The 25,169-nt window shown below is 39.4% G+C and overlaps 1 protein-coding gene and 1 long non-coding RNA gene across 2 annotated transcripts; one reads left to right on the top strand and one right to left on the bottom strand.

Moving 5' to 3' along the window:
• Positions 1-2,915: 2,915 nt before the first annotated feature.
• On the top strand, positions 2,916-4,635 carry LOC137826942 (uncharacterized). Its single transcript, XR_011083625.2, has 3 exons — positions 2,916-3,071; positions 4,292-4,335; positions 4,423-4,635. It is a non-coding gene; the product is annotated as an uncharacterized LOC137826942 (long non-coding RNA).
• A 2,221-nt stretch (positions 4,636-6,856) lies between these two features.
• CCD7 (carotenoid cleavage dioxygenase 7) lies at positions 6,857-11,972 on the bottom strand. Its single transcript, XM_068633174.2, has 7 exons — positions 11,162-11,972; positions 10,152-10,280; positions 9,854-9,985; positions 8,893-9,168; positions 8,205-8,287; positions 7,722-8,036; positions 6,857-7,158 (listed from the first exon to the last, which is right to left on the bottom strand). Exons 1-7 carry the CDS (start codon positions 11,919-11,921, stop codon positions 7,015-7,017), a joined length of 1,839 nt encoding a protein of 612 aa, XP_068489275.2. The 5' UTR covers positions 11,922-11,972; the 3' UTR covers positions 6,857-7,014.
• Between the last annotated feature and the right edge of the window lie 13,197 nt (positions 11,973-25,169).

The following is a 25,169-nucleotide window of genomic DNA, read 5'->3' as shown; positions in this document are numbered from 1 at the left end:
GAAAGACTCACGATAAATAGAATGGATGGCTTTGCTGATATTTAAAGGAGCCTTTATGAGCTGTGTGACACAAGGTTCCAAAGTATGGATACAAGGTTTCAGACCTTGGATGAACAAATCAAGGTTGTGCAAAACCAACTTTTTGAGCTGTAGTATGATGTTTTTATCCCTTCTTACACTCTATTTGTGAAGACAAATAGGGGGAGAAGTGGCTCTGGGGTTGTAATCATCTAATTCCTGCACTTATTTTGTTTCCTACCTACTTAGATAGATCTTAATCTGCTGCACTCTGAATATTTTAATCGATTAATCCTGTTTTTAACGGGTTATTTTTTCTGCTGTTGCATCTATGTGTGTAACTGGTTTTCACACTGATTTGGTTGATCTTCCTCTTTGGGAATCACCTAGTGGAAATTGGTTATGTAATGTGTGATATATCTGGAATAGATTATCTCTTGTTCCTGCTTTTTGTGATTGCAGGTTGTGCCAAATTCTAAACAGAACTTCGCAAAGCAACCCAGGGATTTGTCTTCATCAAATAGGGGGAGAATATTGAAAATGAAGCTTTGATGCCTCCAAATCCATGAAGACTGCTTGAAGACCTTTGTTGTGTTTGGGGTTTAGTTCTAGGTAGTTTAGAATTTGCTAGATCAACTCTTAATCAAATTCACAACTGAATCAATATGGTTTTAAAAAGAAAAGTGTTTTTCAAAGCTAAGTGAAAAACAACCTGTTGATTTCTTGTTTTAATCGATTGTTTTTCCCTCAGCCTGTGTGAAGGGTTTTTTAACTGTTTTGACTTTGGTTGACTTAACTGTCAAACCAATTCAACCGATTAAATCGACATTTCAACCGGTTGATTTTTTAATTTCTTAACAACTTTTCATAAATCTATTTTCAGTTCTTTCAAACTGTTTTGGATCATGTTTAACTACCTAAAACGACTAGTTTGAAGAGCTATAAAGCTAGGATTACCTTCCCTATTTGAAAAGATAGAAAAAGTGATTCATAATACTTTTTTGTAAAAGTTTGGATTCAAGAAAGCAAGATTGTCTTGGGCTGTGCTTTGGTTAAAAAGTGGATTAGGAGGAACACTACAAAAAATCATGTAAAAAGTGGCGGTTTTAATATGGCGGTTATTAATAACCGCCACAAATTTCAGTATAATACGTCATTTAACTAACCGCCACAATTATCTTTCAAAAATATGTCATTTCCAACTAATTATCCTTTTGAATTAAAACAAGTTTTCCTTTTCTTCATTTCTTCATTACCGCGTTGCGAGAACTGCTGGGCCTACTTCAACACCTACTGCAAGCTCGAGCAGTGGTTCTAGTCTTGCTCCCTCTGCGGCAACCTCAATGGCCTCTCCTCCGACACCATTGAACGCTACTTTAGCCCTCAGTCCTATGCCGAGATTATGTCCTCTTTCGTAGATCTCTCATTGCCTACGCGTAATTATGAAATTTACTTTTCGATTTTGGTTCATCGTTGTTGAATTGGATTGCTCTTGTGCATGTTTTTCATATTTGACTGTTTTGATTGGAACTGTTACAGAGGAATCGACGAAGGAAGCGGCAATGCTGGCATGTCCGGTATATGTTGTTGTTGTTGACTTGTCCTGTAAGTCTCCTAACATCTCACGGCTTATTGATTTGCTAATTGTGATAATTGGAACTGGATTTTGACAATTGGATGGTTCGGTGAGGTTAATTGATCAGAAGTTTATGGTATGCTACTGATTGTGAGTTTTGCTTTGGGTTCTCTGACTAGGACCTGGTGGAGCCTAAGAATTTTGTGTGTGAGAGCAGTATGGCATTTTACTTATAATTCTGTAGGCTATGTTGCTTATGGCGATAATAACTTTTATATGTCTAGTTTCCACATGGTTCTGATATTATCTCCTGTTCCCTTATTTAAGAGTTGAGACCGTCGATAAATATTTTTTTTTATATTAATTTTATCTAACCGACTGGAGAATGAGACGCAGATTCAAAACACATGGATCTTGTGTCTGGATATGGTGAATGATTATTAGATTACGTGGCCAATGTTTTTTCAGTGTTACTGGCCATGATTGCTGCAAGTTAGACTTATAGGGTTTGGAACTGTTTCGGTGGCTGTGTTTTTTGAACTAACTTTTGTTTGAATGAGAAGGTTGTGATTGCATAAATGACCTTTGGTTTTGATCCTTTCCCCTTATTAAGTCATTCTACCCATTTCTTCCTATTTCTGGTCCTTTTGATTCTGTATAGAAGGATGTGATGCAATGATTAAGGTGAAGATAGATGTGCCTGATTTGCATGTTTGTTATTCTATTCTGGCATTTGTTTCCTTCATAGTGTTCTTTAAAACTTGATTAATTTCCTAAATATACAGATGTGTCTTCTTTATCACTGTCATTTTGTAATCGAGAAAAATGTTTTCGGTTATACTGCAGCTTCTGAGGAGTTTCTAGAACTTACCAAAAGTGCACTGTTGGCTGCTCTGGAAGGTATTATGTTGACCACACCATTGCATCTGCACTTGAAACACTTAGACCAACAACTTCATGGGAGAGAACCACGGCAGCAGGTCAAGGATTGGATGGTGTTCTGATAGGTGGGCGTGGTTTTGGGATAGTAATAGAAGCTCTCTGCAATTTCCTTGCATCTGAATATGGGAATACTTTTGCTTTAGGTTTGAATGGACAAATACAAAACTTGCCATTTATGACTTTTGTTAGTGTGATTCTTTAATGTTTAATCTTCTATATTTAAAACGCTTTAAGAAGATATTATTTCTTCTGAGAACTGCAGCTAGAGTCTTTGTCTTCTTGTCTGATCCCCTGATTATGGACACAAGACAATATGGTGAGATGTTGCTATTCCTGTCTCCCATTTTTTAGAAGTAAAAGAATTGACATATGTATTACAGGCTGCTGTTGTTGTTCAAGCAGGTGCATGTGTTGACATATTTGCTGTAACAAATGAGTACACTGATTTGGTCTCCCTAAAGTTTCTAAGTACTGAAATTTGGGGTTCTTTATTTTTGTACACAAGTACTGAGGATTCAACATTGCCCCAGGACATGTAAGTCTCGTGTGTTTACATAATATCCTGAGACTTGCTTTACAGTAAGAGATAGTTGTTTGGTATTTTTCGATTATTGTGTGACTGCCTCCAATACAATCTCAACTTGAGGTGGTTTTATATACCCCTTTTCTCAATTAGCCAATTATGTTTTATGTTAACCGTATCAAAATAATGCTTATTATTTTGTTTAACTTCTTATTACTTAAACTAATCAATTGCAATTGAATTTACCACATATTGTTTTATTAATCACTTACTTTAAGTGATAAGCATGAAATCTAATTTGGTAACTGAATCAAAACGTAGTTGAAATCACAAGTGTTAACATTAGCACCTTACCCATCAATATTTATGTACACACTTTCACACATATCAAGTTATAAACTGCTACTGTTTACAACCATGTCTTTAAAGCTTTAATGCTTATACATTTTTTAATGTGTTTATTTAAGTGAAGTGAATTAAGTTGTAAATGTCATGTTAAACCTTATACTTGTATTATTTAGATTTGATACTTTTTATCATGAGTAATCCGTTCTAGTTCATTAGTTATTCCATCAATTGTGTAGTCTTTCATTTGTCGTCTTGTTTATTGTAAACATGGAAACTCTTCATTCTTTGTGCATAAAGCTGTAACTCTAGTTTTTGGTTTCTTCTTTTTTGTGATTCGAGTTTTGAATAAGTATTTTATAACATATCAAACACAATCTGATCTAGGCAGTTGAAATCATCTTTATATTAATTCATGCACCATTTTCTAGATAGTTATGTGATTTTCATTGCTCGTCATCCAAATTCCTAGAGTATATCATTGGCAAATGCTTAATTAATCCTCTGCTGCTTTGCTCTTCTTTATGTGTTGAAGTGCTGAACTTGAATTACATAGTTCTTACTAGTAGAAAATAGACTGCTCTTAGTACTCTATCAAACACATATATTAATATTATCTTTACTAGAATATATTAAAAATATTCAAAACTATCTTATAACTTAGATTTCTTATCATAATTTACTCAATTAATTAGTTACGATTGTGATAGGGTAGAAATAAGGATTAGTTGTTCAGGGTTTATGAATATATAAAAAATATCAACACAGTACAATACATTTAAATTAATATTATTTTAGTATTTCATTTTGTTTTATATCTCCCTCTTCTCTTAAATGGTAAAATCTCATAAGTCCATTTGACATGCCTTGTCACTAATTCACTGCAGGCTTCCTAAAATTTGGACATGTACTAGATGGATCCACCAATGAGGTATTAATATATTTAAATATTTATTGGTGTCTTTTATTTTATAATTATAAGCAGACAAATTCATTATCTTAAAATTATTTATTTCAGGCGTTAGATTATGGAAGTGGTGCTCCATCACCTAATCAAGTAATAGGATCAAGTGCTAGAAGCAAAACTGATTAGGGATATGTGTTTTAATTTTAAATTTGATTAGGGATGTATGAACTTTTGAACAATTATGTGTTGTAATTTTAAACTTGATTAGGGATGTATGAACTTTCTATGTATTTTAATTTTCAATTACATATAAACTTTTGAACATGATTATGTGTGTTTTAATTTTCAATGAAATGAATGGATGATTACAACTTTATACATTATTTTATTTTATTATGAAAAAGTGGTAGTTAAATTTTATAATTGTATAAAACATATTATAAAAAAGATTATAAAAAAATGGTGGTTAAATTTTATTTATTCAGAATTAAAATTACGTTAGTTAAAAACGCCATTACTTACGTATATTATGGCGCCAGAATCTTCTTCAATGAATGTAAATTGCGACAGTTATAACTGACACTACTTACGTATATTATGGTGTCAAAATCTTATTCAATGAATGTAAATTGTGACAGTTACAACTGACACTACTCACATATGAAAACCGCCACTATTTACACTATGTTTAAAGTGGCGGGTGTTGCGGCGGGTAGCGTAAAACCGTCACATTAAACTTTGTGGCGGCCAGTTCTATGGCAGTTTGACAAACCGCCACAAGCGTATATTGTGGCGGTTATAAACGCCAGTTTATACGAAAATAACCGCCACAATATACACTTTTTTTTTGTAGTGGAAGTGTGATTTCTTGTAATCAGGTGTAATCTGTTCCATATTCTCTTGTAATTTTTTATCAGTTTGAATACTTGTAATCTGTGTATCTATAAAGTCATAGGGTTGTTCTGACTGTGTATGTGAGAAGTCAAAGAGGGTGTGTGTTCTTGAGTGGTCAAGATCACCTCTTTGAGTTTGTGGTGTGTTGTAATCTATTGTTGATTACCTAGTGGAATACCCAGTGGTTTTCTGAGGACTGGATGTAGCTCTGGTAAGGAGTGAACCACTATAATTGTTTGTGTGATCTTCTCTCTCTCACTCATTTAAAAACTGTTTGACTTGTGATTTTATCTCTGCTGCCATAAACAACCGATTAAATCGTATTTTCAACCGTTTTTTTTTCTAGTAACAGTTTTTAATCTATTTGTTTTCTTGGCTGGTCTGGTTCTTTGATCTGTAAATCATCATTAATCTTCATTATTAGCCAGTATTTGCGAAAACGACTTGCCTTAAACAATTCACCCCCCCCCCCCCCTCTTGTTAAGACCATTAATTCTAACAAAGATCACATGACCAAAAAACAAGTGGAGGAACATTGGAGCTTATAAACACTTGAAATATCAAAGAATTGAGCAATGTGCGACTTGCTTTGCATGGAGTGACGAAAATACAAGTGCATCCACTTTGCACAATTATTCCCACATTCCCTAGTGCACAAAGTGTTTTGAGTCTCTCCCCTAGTGCACATTCCCTTCTTGTACTCACTTTGGAAATGAATAAGAATTGAACTTGCATAAAAGATTGTCTTCTTGTTTTTCAAAGTCACTTAAAAATGGGAGTATTCTTCTCCTAGGTTCTCCACTAAGGAACCTTCCTTGGAACTGGATACCTCTCAAGTTTCTCTTTCAAAGCTTGGTGAAAAGTTTGGAGTTCTTTTGAGTATTCTGCCAACGCTTGAAGGGTGCTTACATCACATTCACTACAAGAAATTCATAACTTAGCGTTGACCAAAAACTGACGCAAGGGAAAGAAAACCGACACTTAAGCGTGGGTTATGCGTCGGCCCAAGAGCAGATGTTAAAACCCTATAAGCTAATTTCATTATTGTCAACATTTGAAGGGACATAAATAGCATGGGTCAAACCCACTCTAAGTTGTCGCAAAATGTATTAAAGTAAATGCTTAGCGTGTGCTAGACTGACTCTAAGAAGAATATTTTAAAAAATAAATAAAAGGTTTGTGTGGGCTAGGCCGCTTAAGCCCACACTATTTAAAAAAAATATTTAAAATTGCAAGAAACCAAAATTTCTGTAAATTTTAAACTAGTTAGATATTCAATGTCTATTTTAAACCTAGACCAATCAATGCACGGCCACGGGTTCATTTCAAGAAAATTATTAAATAAAACTAATTTTAAAGACCAAAAATAAGAAGTTACTATATTGACTAAATTATATATTATTTTAGAGACTAAAATAATTATTGGTATCTAAAATAATTTTTATTATTAATAAATAGTTTATAAGTTTGAATCTAATTAGCTACCAAGATTTTAGGTATAGCTAAAATAGTTTTATTAGTTATATATAAGATCAAATTTTGAAATATTTATTATGAATAAAAAATTTGAAGAAAGTACAATAGGTATGTAGCCTCCTTTGGTACGAGAATTTAAACTATTATAATATTTGAAATGAAATTTGGGCAGAAATTTCTTCTTGAATTGTAGACAGATTTTTTAAAAATGCTAGCAACTTTACATAGAAGCTTAAATAATCATATCATGAAACTATATACAATCAATTTTGAATATAATTTCTGGATTTTCACTACAAAAGTAAATCTATAATAACTTAATTAGGGTTTTATCTAATTAGCGGCCCAGAAACCATGAAAACCAAGAGGAAAATTTAAGTGACTTGGAATTTCGATTCTGGCAACAAGAGCATTATCTGATCCTATCCTTTTTGGGTTCAAGATGACGAGGTAGCATCTATTCATTGAAACAGCATACTGCAAAACAAATAATTAATGTTAATATGTCATCATCAGAAAAAAGAACTCTTACTAATCCTTTTTGAAGAAAGAAGAAAAAGACATGTTAAAACCCATAAATTTTCTCTTTCATTATATTTAACTTATTTTCTTAATTAAATATGCAAAAGTTCCATCTCGTGACTAAACTTTTTTTTAAAGAATCTTGCAAAACCTTCAGTCAGAAAACACCACCCAACAGAATATTCTGTTTATCATCAAGTCAAACATAAATTAAATTTACAAACACCAAATCAGATACGTATTTGATGAAACCTCTTTAACAAATAGTCAAATATATAATTGACAAGGTTTTGAATGTAGATATATATTTAAAGGGGACAAAGTTCTATGACACATTGTACTAAGTACATATAAAAAATTATGTGTCTTTCTCATTAATCACTCTCTACGGTATATTCCTTCATGATGAATAGGTATCCTTAATTTATAATTATGAACCGTTTTTGAAGAGAATATTTCATGCATGGATACCCATATGAAGTAAACAACGTACACGACAAATTAACATTGATACTCACCTCAACAACAAGAAGATAGCCATCATCTTCTCCGTCACCTTTAGGAACAAAAATAGGTTCACCAATGAATCTTCTACTTGCAGCAGTCCAAGTTTGTGCAGAATCACTGTCTAGATCTAATTTCACAACGGTGTCGAAAGGGAAACATGGCAATGTTTTACGAGATCCTAAGGTTGTTGCTGCATACAGATATTTGTTTTTCTTCCCGGAAAATGCTGGATTGGTCGCAGGAAAATCTGAGGATTTTTTCCATTTCTTCATGGCCTTCACCTCACATTCTTGGCAATTGTAGTCTGAATCTAATTTTATAGATACCTGCATCATGTTGTACAACATGTTGTGGCAAAAGAGCAACACAATTAAACTACTGTACATAGAAACAGAAGGAATCTAAACTTGGTACAACTTGTACTGGTTTTACCTTCTTTCTCTTAATATTTATTTATTTATTAAAAAATAGGAATAAGGAGAGCATCAATATACCTGAACAAGATGAGGCAATAACTCAGTTCCACCTTTTACATTCATTATTGCTGGGTCTAGCTTCCTCTTTTGCCAGTCGTATCCTGATATTAATTAGCACAAAGAGTGTTTCTATTACAGACAGTTTTGTTTATGATTAAACAAACTACTTATTTTATTAAAGTTCATGTTGTCCTTTTACCATAGAAAAAAAATAAAGCAAACTACTTCCCCTTCACATTAAGGATGTGTGCTAGGGAAAAATCATTTATTTATTAAGAGAATAATAATATATTTTAATATATTTTGTGGATGAGATTAAAAATTTGCAGCTCTTTTATAGGGATGACACTTAGATCCTAATCATTGCTTTCATTCATAGATGATATATATATTATCAATTTACCATGCATATTCAATTTACCCAATACAAACATCCACATATTACAAATCAGTTTCTTTCTTCATTTCGAAATAATAAAATTTTAAAACTGAGACACTAATTAAAATATTTTCATTGAAAACGTTCTCAATATTTATATTACTCTTGTGTTTCTTTTCAACATAAGTAGTATATATATTCATCTTCTTAACTATATCTATAGATATATTAATGTTGGATAAAAATAACTTAAAAACAAGAAGAAATAATACTATTTTTGAAATAAAAATACAATTATTTTAGAGGATTGAGGAAGTAACAACATACCAAATAACTTGCTGAAATTGAACCATTGGTAAGAGCAAGCAGCAGCTTGTATTTGGATGTCCAAATTCCCATGTTCATGTCTAACTTCAAAGGCATTGCCAACATGAAGCAACCACAACTGTGAAGGTGCTTCAACTGGTACTCTCCAATCTCTCTCCTTGCCCTTTTGTTTCTCTGGAAACCTTGGAATCAGGTATATAGGAGATGTGCTCTTACTTGGGTTTACTCTTAATGCTGATATCATTGGAGACATACCATACACTGCTGCCATTGATCCTGAAAAATATTTTATTTAGAGCTTCTGTTTGAGATAACATTTGACATAACCTCAGACAGAAAATGTTCATTTTCTAATGATTTTGTTTACATGCGTACGTACTATATCAGGTAGCTAGTCATATCGAAAGTGATTGCTTAAGATTTTATTATTATTTTGTCTTGAATATATATATATATATATATATATATATATATATATATATATATCAAATAAGTTCCACTAATAATAATAGTAAGTAGTAATGAGATAGGGTTGGTATGAAGGTAAAAGTGAAAGGAAAAGTGGAATAAGTGATGACCTTTAAATCTCCTCACTAAACACTCTAATATATTAATTAAGATTTGTCAGTAGAATAATTGTAAGTCTATAAGGTTTTTTCATTTTGTAAATGAGAAATTTTACTATCCAATATATATTAAATTGAAAGTTCTTAGGTTTTGCAAAGTTTTATAGAATTTAAAAATTAATTGTTACTTTATCACTTTTTATTTTATTTTATTTTATTTTAATATTAATATATTAATCAATAATTAAATAAGTTTAGCACTTGATTTTGATACAATTATATGATATTGATATCAATCAGGAAATTATTTTTCATTACTTTGTGACATTGCTTGTTCTTAAATTTGTTACGGTAAAAACGAAGAATGGTGCTGATTTTCAAACATCAATTCTTACCCAGTACATCAAGTTTTATGCGATTGGCAAATACAATGTAGTGGGTATCTGTGAAAGCCCAATCATGGATCATCAAGTGATCAGGGATTCTGAAATTTTGCTTCTGTACTACATTGAAATTTGAGTCGTATTCTACATAGAACACAAAAAATAGGTAAAATTTAACAGCATAATCAAAACTATTCCGTAATAAATTTATGCAGAAAATAAATAAGTAAAATAAAGTTAATCTTTTCTCAAAAATTAAATTATAGACCTTAAGGTTTCAGAATCATTTGTCTTTCTTATTATTACTTACCAGTAAATGTAAAATTACTGCGTGGAAGCAACATGTCTTCGGAATTGCATGACACAGTGAGTAGCCGGTCTCTTCTAGAATCAACCTTATAGTGAGACAAGAGTCTCCTTGGGGGCATCTTAAACACTCCTTTATTCCATAAAGTAAAGACAAATCAATATTAATTAGTATTATAGAATATTATAAAACCTATGAACTATTTGTACAAAATCAATGTTAGATGGCTTATGCAGATTAATTAAAATATGGCAAAGTGACAGAAAAGATATATTTAATTTTCCCTTGGGAAGTAGAATGAGCCTCATAGTAAACTAATTTTGGGGCCACATGGCTTGTAAGTACTCCAGCTAACATGTAGCTTGGAAACTTATTCCTTTGTGTGCCACTAAAACTTAATTGCTAGTGAAAGTGTCATTAAACCTCACTTCTTTAAAATTTTGTTGGAAAGTATTGGAAGCACTATAATGAGTTGCTTAATTAGACTCCCATACCTGTACTGCATGTCCATTCACCTACCAATTCCCACCCAAGTTGTTTAATATTCTTTTGGTAAGTTTCAAGTTACTTACTATATTATTCAACACCATAACCACACAGTATGGCCACCTCTCTTCTGTCTTGTAATTTAATAATGGATAAATAATTCACCTTCATTGTGCCCATTTTTTCATGTCATATACATTTTGTATGGAGAAGGAAAGGGAGCAATTTCTACATTGTACATAGTTATGGCACTGCTCTACCAAATTCATGTGCATTTACTATCAAAATTTCAAACCTTTTAATAACACTTGTAACCTATCTGGTGCAATATTATACAAATTAATGATTAACTATACATAGAATTTCAATCTATATTAATTTTACTAAATATAAAACCGTTCTAAAGTAGAATCACATAAATAACTTAATGAATCTCAATCGATGGATCTCTTTCATTATATATTGCAGAAAAAAAAGTCTCAAATGCAGGTACATGTAATTATTAGAAAGTATGAATGAATACGTACCGTATAATATAGGCTTCAATAAGTTGGCAGCAAACTCCCAAACATCACCACCTCTGCTCTCATCATGATCTTCCAAATCAACACCATCCATGATGTTGTATTGTCCAATCGTATCCAACGTACCAGCTTGGATCTCATACGGTTCCCCACCTTCCCACATGCACAGGAGTTTTTTCCCCCACTTTAGTACACTAGTGTTAGCCACATTTTTCATGACCTTAGTGTTCCCAACCTTTTTTCCACCCTTCAACACTGAAAATGGTCCTCTATGAGTGAATTTCCACTTCTTGGTCTTTGGGTCATGTTCCTCCACATGTGCTTCCGTTTTAATGTACTTAGCCATGTACCTGACATTCTTAGTAACATTATCAAAAGTGAATGCCCTTAGGTACCCATGTCCATCTAGAGGGTGCACCGTGGAGCCGTGATCATCGGTCAAAAGCCCCGGTCCGGTTAGGTAGTAGGTGCCGGCGGGGAAATCGGATGGGATCACACCTTCCACAATGCTTAGAGTAACGGGTCGCGTTGCTTCGGATCTTTGTGACATGAACAAGAATTGGTAGTCATAATATGCAGCTATAGAGTCATCAGGCTCTATAGTTGGTGGAATTGGTATGGCAACAGGGGCATTGGGCGTGGATATGGATATTGCACGGGGTTTGGTTGGTGGTGTATAGGAAGGGATTTGGTGCACCGGAGGAGATGGCCTAATGGGTGGAGGGATGTATGGTGGGGTGTTGTGAATGGGTTTGGTTTGCATTTTTGGGAGTTACTATGGCTTTGGTTTATGGAGTTTGAGAGTGTTGTTGGCATCTCAAGGTGGCAAAGAATGTGTGATATATAGATGTGTACATGGAATAGTTGCTATATGCTATTGCACTGTGAGTTTCCTTCAATTACAGATTTGCCATCATGGCTTTTGCATGGTTATTTTGGTTTGTGCTCTATCAATGTTCATGTGGGGTAGTATACATATATATGACAGCATTATTTAAAATGTGGTGGACACCAAAATTCTTGTATTTTAAGTGGCAGACATGAAGCATTTCAATTTTCTCTGGTTGTACATATTTAATTTGTCTTGTTTTGTTTTACCTTATTTTTAATGGCTCGCGATCAGAAGTGTAGCTTGGTGCATCATGAGTTGAAGATCCTTTTCCCTCTCCTACTACTGTTTAGCTCATTGGAAGGAGCAATTTGATCATTATACAAGAGCGGCAGTATAGCTTTGTGCATTCAGAGACATATCTAGAAGAGAAATTAATTATACACCAAGAAAGAAAGGAAGGGAATAAAATGAAATGTGGGACAAGATGATTGATATGATACAAAAATTGAAAAGAAATAGTATCATGTAAAAATTATTATAGCAAAATATTATATGTAGACAACATAGTTATAATTTTGATAAAAAAAATAAAGTGACTAATGAGAATGTAATGAAGATAATTTTGCTCACACATAAAACTTTTAATCATAATTTTCTTGAAGTATAATTATTAATAAATTCACTATGTTAAATATAACTCATCTAATTGGATTTATTTGAGTCTTAACTATTATTATTGTTAATCTTGATCTAATGGCTACAACGGTTCAACAAATAATCTATTGAGACGTAGATGAAGAAAGCACTTAGAAACATCAAGTTTAATGGAACGAAGGTATAGAAAGAGTCTTATGTGAACATTTTAAATTAGATGGTCTGATAAAAGCGTCTACTACACTAATGCACAAGTATGGGTAGAAAAACAGACCAGCTCGACCCGATTTAGGCCAAGCCGTCGAAACCAGGGAGGGCAGGCTGACTCGTCAAGGTTGTGCGGACTGCAAATAGTAACCTGTCTCGTCATATGACGGGTTGACGGGTTAACCCGCCACTTTTCAATTCTTTTAATTTTAATTTCTTTTGTAATTTTTTTGTTTCTATTTACTTGGTTATAATCATTGATATTACTTTTTGGACAATAAAAATACAAGAAAGAGCAATAAAACTAAATCAAATTTTAATTTTCTATATAAAATTTTAATACAAGAAGGTTTAATACCTAACAAAATAAAGTAAATATCAACAATACTTCAATGAATCAAAAGATGTATAAAGAAATTAATGTAAATAAAGTTCTATATAAAACATTGACCACTACCAATTTTTATTCAAAAAGCATGATATCCTTCTTTAAAAGTGTCAAAAATAAAAAAGAGCCCACCCCACCCCACCCCGCCTGTTGCCTGGCAAATTGGCGGATTAGATGGGTTGGGCCAATATGGGTTGGCGAGTTCAAAAAGTTAACTCACTTCACCTAAATGACGACAACCTGTTTTGCCATCCATACGCACAAGTCTGAATGAGCGTTTATTGTTGCGAGTGGTTTGATGAAATCAAAGTGCAAGTTGGTTCTCTAAATCAAAATGGAAACAAAATCTGAGTGAAAGAATTAGAAAATAAAATCTATAATATCACAAAAAAACATAATTGGATACAAATCATAGGAAAAAAAAGAAAGAAATGGAATTTGTAACAAAACATGGAACAAAATCCAAAATTTTTAAAAAGATGGAAACTAAGAATTTGTGAACAATTTCTTAACTACAATTTAATTCTAAGATCCATGGAGCAAAGAAACCTATAAATACATACCAGCTTCAAGAAAAAATCAAAGGATCGAAAGATATTAGTAATACGTTCTTAAAGTAGAACATCAACATATGAGTTAACTTTTAATTGTGTCTAGATAGATTGTTAACCTTATTAGCTTTGATTCATTAGAAGATGACTTGAAGTGAACTCACGTATTTATTTTGTTATTCTTTTATATTAAGATGGTCTAACAATGTGTTAGACATTATGTACTAAAAGTGTTTTTAATTCAATTATATAAGGAAAACTGTCAAGATGTTGCATCACCATTTATACCATTTATGTGAGAGGAGAAATCAATATTCCTGAGTATTCATCATGTCAGATGACCATTTGTATATAACTCCATGTTTAGTTTTGGTATTAAATATTTTCCTGCTAGTTTTCCTTCTAATTATGATCGTTGACTAGAAAAAGGGTTCAACTTGCTTTATAATATCTCATCTTTTCGACGTACATATTATAAGATTTTTTAATGTTTTAGGAAAAATTTCAGTAAATATTTTGTTACTTTAGATATCTAAAAAAATCTCATTTATTGTAACTTTTTACAAAAGAAATTGTAAAAAAATCTTACTGAAAATTTTAATACTAATTGTGATGAGAAAATTAAAGCAAAGGATAGCTTTTCACATATTTTCTTTTTATTTTTTAATTGCTTATGATCACGAGACTAGTTTGATGCTCTATGAGTTGAAAGTATTTAATCTCACGTCGTAAACTACTTTGTAATTATTATTTTTTTTATTGAGAAAGTAATTATAGTAGTTTATTTTAACTAAGAATTTATCATTGTAGGAGAAATTTCATATTATACAATATTTGTGTATTATGTACAACTTAGAAAATCGTAGGTGATATATTTAGAAGATGAGCTCACGCCACTTGGAGGAGATTCTAACATAAATGATAAGAGAGTTGTCACTTGAAGCATCTTGTCAAGATAACACTCATAAAATTTTAGACACTCAGAAAACCATTCACGCAGAGTTTCTTTACTCAAAATATCTTGTGATTTACAAGAGGGGGTGACCACCTATTTATAGTGATAAGTGCCATGTGATTAAGGCATTGAGGGAAATTTCAAATTTCAAAATAAGCTAGTTTAACTCATAAAAATGTGCTACTAATTGTGGATCTAAAAGGGGTCATGCTTATCATATTTAAGCATGTTCTTAATGTGGAAAGTGCGACTAGGGGTTGCACATGGGAGACCTTCTAGATGTTAGGGTTTCTCTATGGGCCATGAACAAGCCCATTTTTTATGCTTTTTAACACCTACTTTTTAAAAGATTAAAATAAAGAATAGTTGGTATCCTGGCCCATGCTCTGGTGTTTTTCTCTTGATGATCTTCTGAGGGATGGTGGGGCCTTGTTTCCTAGCTCGAGATGCTTGACCTAACCTTAAATAGCCTTTTTTGCGCTTGGTCATCTTCTTGTCAAGTTGGACTAGTTTAGATGGCGGTGCTCCTTTAATGGTTACATGAGAGGGCCATACCGCAGTCGCTTGTAGATTCGGTAAGACCGAATGTACGTGGATGAGAGAAGCACAAACACTGTTGGTAGGGAAATATATCACTAGGGGAAGGTGTAAGCTAGGGCCAAGAGGACATTAGCTTAAAGATGGAGAAGCTAGGGCTTGATCATCTCTATATCCAACACTTGAAGAAGAAGAGCTATGGTTATATCATCGTTGACGAACAATGGAGGTGTGCAAGGGCGTGGACATCGCTATGTTGCATGGACTTAGCTAGGAGGGGGTCATCCAGCCCAAGTAGGTGGTAGTTAGGGCTTTGGTAGGGTTTGACCCTCTCATGGAGGTCGGTGGGAGAATGGGTTTGGTCTTAGTTGGTTGATAACTATTCCCGCCGGTTGAACAGGGTCGTCTTTGCGCGTGGCTCGTCCTCACGAGCTGGGGGCACCTTCGTTCCGCTCCATCCGTGAATGCCTGAAAAGAAGTGAACAAAGGGGCGCCCTCACGACCGTTTGCACTCCGACGATCAAGTCAGCTAGCGAGAAACATCAAAGGTGACACACCCTCTCAAGGTGATCGAAAATAACTGTGCTGGAATACTAAAACTGGATTGCCCTAATTGTCTTGTGCACACAGTGGGTGCGCAGCAAAAGCAACTAGGGTTTGTGTTCTGTCTAAGACTGCGAGAATTAGGTTAAAAACTCGGTCCCCTTTTCAAATGACCCAAGGCCCCTTTTTATATACCTTTTGCCTTTAAAGCGCGTTCAAGCGCATTGAAAGCGTATAAAAATGTGCCTTGAAACATTTGATACGTAAGCTAAGTTAACGCGTACCTTGGCAAACTTTCACTGAAACCTTTAATGAACACGTGTGCATTGCCACGTGCCTTTCTGGCTTGATCGTTATTCTGTGCGGAGGGCCTCACAGCGCCGTAACCCAACTTAGGGTTAATCCGTTGTGTGAGTCCTCCTTCCTTGAAGTGCATTTGGCGCGTGGGATGACTTTCTGGGTGCCAACTCATGCGCCCCAATCTCTAGTCACTTGCCCTAGGGGTGTATCTACCTTTCTATCGTACCATGCACGTGGTTCTCCCTTGGGTCGTGACCCTCTCATGGGTCGTATCTATCCCAGAGTCTCCCAGCAGTGGCGTGGATACTTCACGAGTCAGGTTACCCCCTACTGGTACTAGAACGTATGGCCTTGAAGCCACCTTTCTCTTCTCTTTGTTACTGTCCTAAATTGTCGAGGCCCGAGGCCTCCTTGCGTCGTCTTAGCTTGGCGATGCCTTATCCTGACGACGCCTTAACCTGGCGACGCCTTTACTTGGCGATGCTTTAACCTGGCGACGCCTTTCTGAGGCGACGCCTTAACAAGGCGATTCCTCCTATTGGCGACGCCTCAACACGGCGATGCCTCAGTCGGTCAATCTGTTGACTTCCTTCCTTGGGTCCCACGAGGGGTCCTACCACACGTTGACTTTGACCTTTGGTCAATGCCCGGGGACGGGACGGTACACAAGGCCCCCAGTCTTGAGTTGACACTTGTTTCAGCGAAAAGACTAAGGCCTCGCCCATTATCCACGTGGCATTCCTTTGTTCAGTTTGACTTGACACTCCCTGAGAGTCTGATGTGACGTTTTCTGCGTTAAAGATGTGACGTCTTAAGCTGTGCGCTAATCTCTCAACACGTGGCATGATCCTACGGCTGGGGATGAGGGTCGCTAGCGCTTCTCCAAGTTAACGTTATAACCTTTCGAAAATGCGCGCTCAAGGCACTGTTCCATCATTTCTCATATTCTTTTCGCATTCCTTCTTACTGTTCATATTTCCCGTAATTTTGCGTTTCCTCTTCACGAAAGCTCTCCCCTTTGCACCTTCCAAACACCAAAGGTATGGTTTTTCTACTTCGATCGCCCTTACTCTTTACTGTATTGATCTCATAACTCCTGGGATTGTTTATTTTCATGTATTTCTTATGTTCTACTCCTTTCATTCGCATTTCTTCGTTCTCCCTTCTTTTATGGATTTCTCGCGTGGGTAGGGGTCTTCTTAGGGTTTATTTCCCCTTTTTCGCCTTAACCCTATTCACTGAACCTTTCCTCTTCTTCATTCTTCAGCTTCCTCATCAATGGCACGTACTAAAACAACGACCAACCCTCCACCCCCTTTCGTCAACCATAAGGCCATCTATACGTGGGCTCCAGACGACCTGCTCGACGAGTGCTCGGACTTGGTCTCCACCAAAGCTTGGAGGGACCATATAGGGGAGCCAAGCTATAGGGGAGCCAAGCACCTATGATCATCGCGCCTTCGCGAAAAGGCATGATAACGACATCACGGTGCTTCCTTGCACTCTAGGGGAGCCCGTGTGTGGGGATGAACGGGCTAACAACGGGGTCCCCTTTTTTTATTTTTATCAAGTGGTATTCAAGCGTATTGGGATGCGCTTGCCCTTCTCCCAATTTGAGAGGGAGTTGCTGACGGAGATCAACATCGCCCCAGCCCAGCTGCACCTCAACGGTTGGGCCTTCATCAAGGCTTTTGGTGTGCTGTGCGGGTTCTTTGGGTGTACACCCTCTGTTGACGTCTTCCTACACTTCTTCGAAGTGAAGAAACAGGGGAAGAGCCTTTGGGTGAGCCTCAGCAATATCCTTGGAAGGGTCCTTCTATCCCTATTTCAGCAATCCTTCAAGGGTTGGAAAGGCAAATTCTTCAAGGTTTGCTGCTCTGATTACGACCCCTCTGCCCTGGACGGCTTTCCCCTATACTGGGTGAAGGAGGTAAAGACTGTGAAGCCCAAGTCATTGGACGAACTGCCCTCGAACGACCGAGAGGCTTGCAAAATTTTGACCAGCGTGGGGGGTTTTGACACCGCCACCCTAATAAGCCTAGAGTACAACGCTGAAGCTCTAGCACAATACATAAGTATGGGTGCCTCTCCCTATGACCTTCTAGTCTCTGCCTCTGTTGGATACTTGCTTGATACGTGATTTGTCTGCTCTTTTTGTGTTTTAGCTTTAGCTTGTGCTTAACCTCTGCTATGTTTTGTCTCCTTGGTGTAGATTCTAAGATGGATAGGCAGCGACGGTTGCGGATGGCTCAGTTGCTGAGGCCGAATGATGGAAACCAAGTAGAGGATGCTCAAGCCCATGAAGCCCAAGCCCAACAAGGGGCCCAAGCCCAACGAATCACTAGGAGCATGGCAAGAGCTTTGGGACAAAAGTATCAAAAGATGGCTCTTCTTATTTCTTTTATAGAGTAGGGGTGCAGATGTAATAAATAGGTGTGTAAGTAGTAAGGGATGCTAGGGGGAGTGTAGATAGGAGTTAGGAGGTGCCAAACTAGGAAGGGAAGTCACACTGCCTTCATGCACTAGTTGGCGCCGAATTTGAGTGTCATTAGGGGCACATTTGGCTTTGCATTTCAGCACCTTATAGGCTATAAATAAAGGTGTTGCCCTTGTACAAATCAGAATTGGAAATGAGAAGTAGAGAGACTATACTCAAATTTAGAGAGAAATTGTGAGTCTTGCTGTCTTCTTCTTCCTTTGCCTTATCTTGTGTGCCAATGGTGAGCTTCAAGTGGCGGCATTCCTTCACTTATCTTGGAACAAGGCTCCAAGTGGCGTGACTGCATTTTCCAAGTCTCAAATCCAGCAAGCTTCACTCCATAAGTGTTCTTTCTTTCATTTCTTTCAAATTCATTCGGTAGTTTCCTTTGTTTAGTGTTTTCCATTCATTTTCACCATTTAAGTTTGTATTTCCTAGCTTTGTTTTCAATTTCTGTTTGGTACAGTAGCTTTATCTTTCAATTCTGTTCGGTTCTCAATTGTTATTCTTCATTCCTTGTTGTTTAATTCCATTTGACAATATATGGACTTCCATATGAGCTTTGGTTTGGTGCAAAGTCTTGGTGAGTCCTTGAATTAGAACATTGATCCAATTCTATGTAAAGTGCCATTTCATGACCAACTCAAGTTGCTCCTAAGAATGTCAAAGAATCATGTATTCTTGTTATTGCATTCATATCACCGAAGGACGGGGCCTTGGCATCTGCCCCTCCGACTTCCGCTGCGCCCTCAGCTTCTCCCAATCACCCATCTCAATCTGTCGCGACTCCGTCAACCCCATCAGTCCAAGCTTCTCCCCACCAGCCTCCAAGCTCCCCACTTCCCATTGCGACCATGCCTCTTGCACTGGCCGAGGCTGTTGCTCCCTCAGCCCCCCTTGACAAAGGGAAAAGGGTGGTGGTAATCACTGATGATGATGAAGATTTTGCTGAAGGGCAAGTCTTCAAGTGTCAAAGGACAATTCAGCATGCCCCTCAACAAGTCACCTCGACCACTTCTTCCTCTCATGGGGCCGAGTCTTTGAGGGAGGATCCCCCTAGTGCCACTTCCCCTCCTCAAGCGACGGACCCGGAGGTTGGGACTGAGGCCACGACTATTCCTCCACCCGCCCCAGAGCTTCCTCCTCCTATGCAAGATTCGTTGAGGGAGTTCCTGGCCAGGAAGTCCCCGGGTAGTCAAGCTGAAGGGGCCCAGAGAGAAAGCTTATACTACTACATGGGGGCCTTCATGTCTTGCGCCTACGCCTGGCACAAACAGTCCAGGGCCAAAGCTGCTCAACACTCTGCCTTCCAAGCACTGAAGAAGGAAGTTGCTTCCCTAAAAGAGGAGAAGGAGAGGCTAGCCACCCACTGGGGGCGTCAGGAGGAAGCATACAAAGCCTCACTGAGGGTGGCACAGGAAGCGAGGGAGGAGGCCAATAAACGGTTGCACGAGGTGGCTCAATCCCAAGCAGAGCTTCTTGGTGAACTGGTCCCCATTCGCTCAAAAATTGCTGATCTCGAGGCGGCGGCGGAGACCTCTAAAACGTACTTGAAGAAACTCGAGGACCAATGCGTGGATCGGGAGCAGACGCTGGGAAAGACTGAGGTCGCCCTCGCGGAAAAAACCGATGAATGCTCCCAGTTAAATACTGAGAATACCTCTCTCCAAGCCAAGGTCCAAGAGTTGATTTCGGCCTTGGCCTCCAAAGACCAAGAGATGACCGCTCAAGCCGCCGGCTTCAATGTTGCGAAGGAGAAGCTGCTAAGGGAGGCCGCCACCAGTTTCGCCGAAGGGTTTGCGGAGGCTCTGGTCCAAGCTGCCTGCGCAAATCCTGGTATTGACGTTTCTGGTTGCAACCCTCTGAGCGAAGTGGTTGATGGCAAAATAGTGCCCCTGGAAGGCCCCGGAGAATAGCCTTACTTCATGTTTCAACCCAATATGTGTACATAATTGCCTTTTGCTTAACTGGCCACTGTCATGAACCTTATCTGTAATGATTACTCTTGATTTATGCTAAAATGTTATCTGTTTTCCCTTTGCATACTTGTGTCTGCTTCTGCTTTCTTTGCGGTATAGCGTGCATTACCTTCTATACTACCCTTCCTCGTGTTCGACTTTAGCTCATTAGGTAGCACGTGATCTCCTCTCCTACTCTCCTATTTTAAGTCATGATGCGTACCCTTCCCTTGGTCTCTCCACCAAGAAACTTACTCGGCCTTCGTATCTGCGAGGGATCTTCCCCATGAAAGCATCGCCTGTCTCGTTATTTCCCAAAGGCAAGGGAGGATTTGGTCTCTACTAGGGCCTCAACATCGCTCAAAGGCGAGGGAGGACTATATCTGTTCCTCCCTGGTGCCTCAGCGTCGCTCGAGGGCGAGGAGGACTTATCTCACCTGTGCTGGGTGTCTACACTCAAGGAGGGACCTGCTCTGGGTGTCCATAGTGTGTCTAAGTACTTTGGGACAAAAGTCGCGCTCTGGTGCCCACGCCCATGGAGAGATCTAAACAATAGTACCGTATCGTCCATGGGGTGTCTAAAACACCAGGGCAACTCAGCCCTTATCTTTTTGCGTTTGGTGCCCACGACTGAGGAGAGGTCTGCTACCGCAATACCGTATCGTCCTCAGGGAGTCTAAAAACACCAAGGCAGAATGTCCTGAACATCAGACGCTGGGGCTAGCTATTCCTACCGGGGGAGGGGGCGTCCCGAAGGAATCCCTTGACCCCTGCTCAGGGACTAGGCACCCAGATTTTAGCTTGCATCTATCGTCTGATACCGGGGCCAGCTATTCATACCTGAGGAGGGGGCGTCCCGAAGGAATCCCTTAACCCCAGCTCAAGGACTAAGCGCTCGGGTTTTTAACTTATGTCTAGTATCTGATACCGGGGCCAGCTGTTCATACTTGAGGAGGGGGCGCCCCGAAGGAATCCTTTAACCCCTGATCAAGGACTAGGCTTCCGGACCTTTAAATTATACTGATATCTAATACCGGGGCTAGCTGTTCATACTTGAGGAAGGGGCGCCCCGAAGGAATTCCTTAACCCCTGATCAAGGACTAGGCTCCCGGATTTGAACCTATACTAGGCGTACCTGTTATCTTGCTCTGAACTCGACTCCTGCTCGATTATCTTGCGGCGACGCCTTGTGCCAACGACGCCCGGTTCTAGCGACACCTTATCTTGGCATCACTATCTTGTCGATGCCTTGTCTTAGTGACGCCTTATCTTGGCGACGTTTTATCTTGGCAGCGCCTTATCTTGGCATCACCTAATCTTAGCGTCGACTCATCTTGGCGACGACTCACCTTGGCGACGCCTCAAGTTTTCGTCTTCGTTTCTTTAACCTTTAATCTTATACACAAATGAGAGAAAAGCTAGAGCAAAAATATCTTAAACTTCTCCTTTCTTTATTTGGGTGACCTCATTAAAAAACCCCCAGGAGGGAAAAAGAGTGTCCCCTTTACAAACGTCAACTGAAATAAAACTTTAAATTCGCCGCATTCCAGCTACGTGGGATGGGGCCCCCTTCTAAAGTCTCTAGCTTATACGAACCATTTCCTTTGGCCTTGGTTATCCTGAATGGTCCAGTCCATTTGGGAGACAACTTGTTTTCTAATTCGTAGGGGTGGGCCTTTCTCATGACCAGGTCACCAACCTGGAATTGTCGCAACTTCACCTTGGAGCTGTACTGACGCTCCACCCTTCTTTTCACAGCCTCAGCCTTGATTTTCGCTTCTTCTCTAGCTTCATGCATCAGGTCCAGGTTCACCCTCCTTTCTTCGTTGGACTCTTCTGCCACAAAACCTAGGAAACGAGGCAAGCTCTCGTGGATCTCCACTGGAATCATGGCGTCCGATCCATATACTAAGCTGAAGGGCGCCTCCATGGTGGAGGATAGAGGCGTGGTGTGGTAAGCCCGTACGATCCTTGGTACTTCATCTGCGGGCGAGGCCTTTCCGTGTGCTCTTTCTATCGGCGAGGCCTCGCTGTTTTTTCCTTCTGTATGTGCGTTTTCCACAGGCGTCGCCCCTAAGGTAGCTTCGACTGGCGCGAACTCTGCGGGCGTCACCTCTTCCAATGATTCTAATTCTAAAGGTGAATCTGAGACAGGGGGTCGCTCAATCACCATGACTATGCCTCTCTTTGTTTTTAAACTATTCTCATAGCACTTTCGGGCTTCTTCCTGGTCTGACTTGATGACTATCACTTTGCCACTAAGATTTGGCAACTTCATCTTCATGTGGCGTGTGGAGGACATCGCCCTTAATCTGTTCAAGGCGGGTCTGCCTAATAGAATGTTATAAGCTGAGTTGGCGTTAACCACCAAGTACCGGATGCTTTCGGTACGTGACGCCGTTCCATCAGTGAACGTCGTCCTCAGCTCCAAGTAGCCACGTACCTCTACCGGGTTATCTGCAAATCCATACAAGCATCCAGTATAGGGTCTCAAGAGGTCATGGAATAACTGTAGCTTGTTGAAGGTCGTCCAAAACATGACATCTGCAGAACTGCCCTGGTCGACGAGAACCCTATGTACCTTTCTTCCCGCTGTGACTACCAAAATGACCACCGAGTCATTGTCATGTGGGACGACGTCCCGCAGGTCGGCTCTTGTGAACACGAGGTCTGCCTCCCACGGGTCGTCCGGAAATTCTTCTGCAACCAAGTTTACTAACCTTACGTATTTCTTTCGTTGAGAGGCAGTGGGCCCTCCCCCGGAAAAGCCACCAGAGATGGTGTGCACTTCTCCGTGAGTTGGGACTTCATGCGCTTGACCTTCCTCTGGCGCTGCCGTGTCTGGGGTCGCTGTGGATCCAGCGAGATAATCCTTCAAGAAACCATTCTTCACAAGCTCATCCAACTGATATCCCAGCGCTAAGCAGTTGTTAATGTGGTGCCCAAATGCCTCGTGAAATTCGCACCAGGATTCCTTGTGAGGTCCCAGTATTTTGTCGGACTTCACCGGTGGCCTCAACCTGTCAGCTATATTGGGCACAACGATGAGGTCTTTGAGTTCCACTACAAACTTGTGCCTTAGTGGTCTATTTCCCTCTCTCCTCCCTTCTGCCCGACCCCTAGGATGGGTCCTCCTGGTCTCGTAGGTGCGCTTCCTGTCTGGGTTTCTTCTCTCTGTGGCAGCTTCGTGAACCCTAGCGGGTTACGTTCGTATCTGCGCTCTTGGTCGCACAGGCGCAACTGTCGTGCACTTCTCGTACGCCTCGCCCTCTGAGGCAATGTGTTCTACTGCTCGACGCCTTACCTTAGCAAAGGTCTTGGGGCGGCTGCGGTTAAGCGATTTACTAAAAGATCCAGGACACACCCCCTTCCTAAATGCGTACATGATCATGGGCTCGTTTGTGGTACCCTCCTTCACCACCTGTGCCCCAAAGCGGCTTATGTACTCTTTCAGGGTTTCCCCTTGGTATTGCTTTACGTCGAAAAGGTCGTACGAAACTGGGGCTGGGGCCCTGTTGGCTAGATACTGCTCCCTGAATAGTCGTGAGAGTTGTGCAAAGGACGTGATGTGACCCTCTGGGAGGCTGATGAACCAATCCATAGCCATCCCAGTCAACATGCTCATAAAGAGCTTGCACCTTATGGCATCAGAACCGCCAACCAACATCATCTGTGTGTGGAACGCAGTGAGGTGCGCCTCAGGATCCTCCATCCCTGTGAAGGTTACCTTGGGCCCCGTGAACGTGTTGGGGATCGCTGTCTCTAGGATCGCCTGCGAGAACGGTGTTGTGAATTCTCTAGGCAGGGAGGCAATCTCAGGCTCGTCTACATCGCGCCATCCACGGCGTAACTCCTCGTTGGCACGGTGGAGCTCATCGTTTCTTGCCTGAGAGGCTGCGAGGTCCGCCTGCATGCGCTCTTGTTCCGCTTTCGATGCTGCCATCGCTTCCTGCAGCCCTTGCATCATGCCTGCCAGTTGTTGCATGGTCATTTCTTCACTCCTAGAGCGCGCAGGTCTCATCTTCATGACTTTCGGGAAACCATCTTAACTTATCTGGTCTTTGAGACTGAAAAGCTTGTGCAGTGGGACTGACGTTTTATATCGGCCCCACGGTGGGCGCCAAATGTTCCCGCCGGTTGACCAGGGTCGTCTTTGCGCGTGGCTCGTCCTCACGAGCTGGGGGCACCTTCGTTCCGCTCCGTCCGTGAATGCCTGAAAAGAAGTGAACAAAGGGAAGCTCTCGCGACCGTTTACACTCTGACGATCAAGTCAGCTAGCGAGAAACATCAAAGGTGACACACCCTCTCAAGGTGGTCGAAAATAACTGTGCTGGAATACTAAAACTGGATTGCCCTAATTGTCTTGTGCACATAGTGGGTGCGCAGCAAAAGCAACTAGGGTTTGTGTTCTGTCTAAGACTGCGAGAATTAGGTTAAAAACTCGGTCCCCTTTTCAAATGACCCAAGGCCCCTTTTTATATACCTTTTGCCTTTAAAGCGCGTTCAAGCGCATTGAGAGCGTATAAAAATGTGCCTTGAAACATTTGATACGTAAGCTAAGTTAACGCGTACCTTGGCAAACTTTCACTGAAACCTTTAATGAACAC

Source organism: Phaseolus vulgaris, chromosome 8 (assembly GCF_051622355.1).
Source record: "Phaseolus vulgaris cultivar YP4 chromosome 8, ASM5162235v1, whole genome shotgun sequence".
Classification (NCBI taxonomy): domain Eukaryota; kingdom Viridiplantae; phylum Streptophyta; class Magnoliopsida; order Fabales; family Fabaceae; genus Phaseolus; species Phaseolus vulgaris.
Note: the sequence above shows the minus strand (reverse complement) of the source record. Positions and strands in the feature narration are given on the sequence as shown.

Excerpts from the sequence above, each read along its gene's own strand:
- CCD7 (XM_068633174.2), bottom strand. The coding sequence starts at position 11,921 with ATGCAAACCAAACCCATTCACAACACCCCACCATACATCCCTCCACCC. Across the intron at positions 10,281-11,161 it reads ATTGAAGCCTATATTATACG|GAGTGTTTAAGATGCCCCCA; the intron begins GTACGTATTCAT and ends TATGGAATAAAG. Across the intron at positions 8,288-8,892 it reads CAATTTCAGCAAGTTATTTG|GATACGACTGGCAAAAGAGG; the intron begins GTATGTTGTTAC and ends AATTAATATCAG.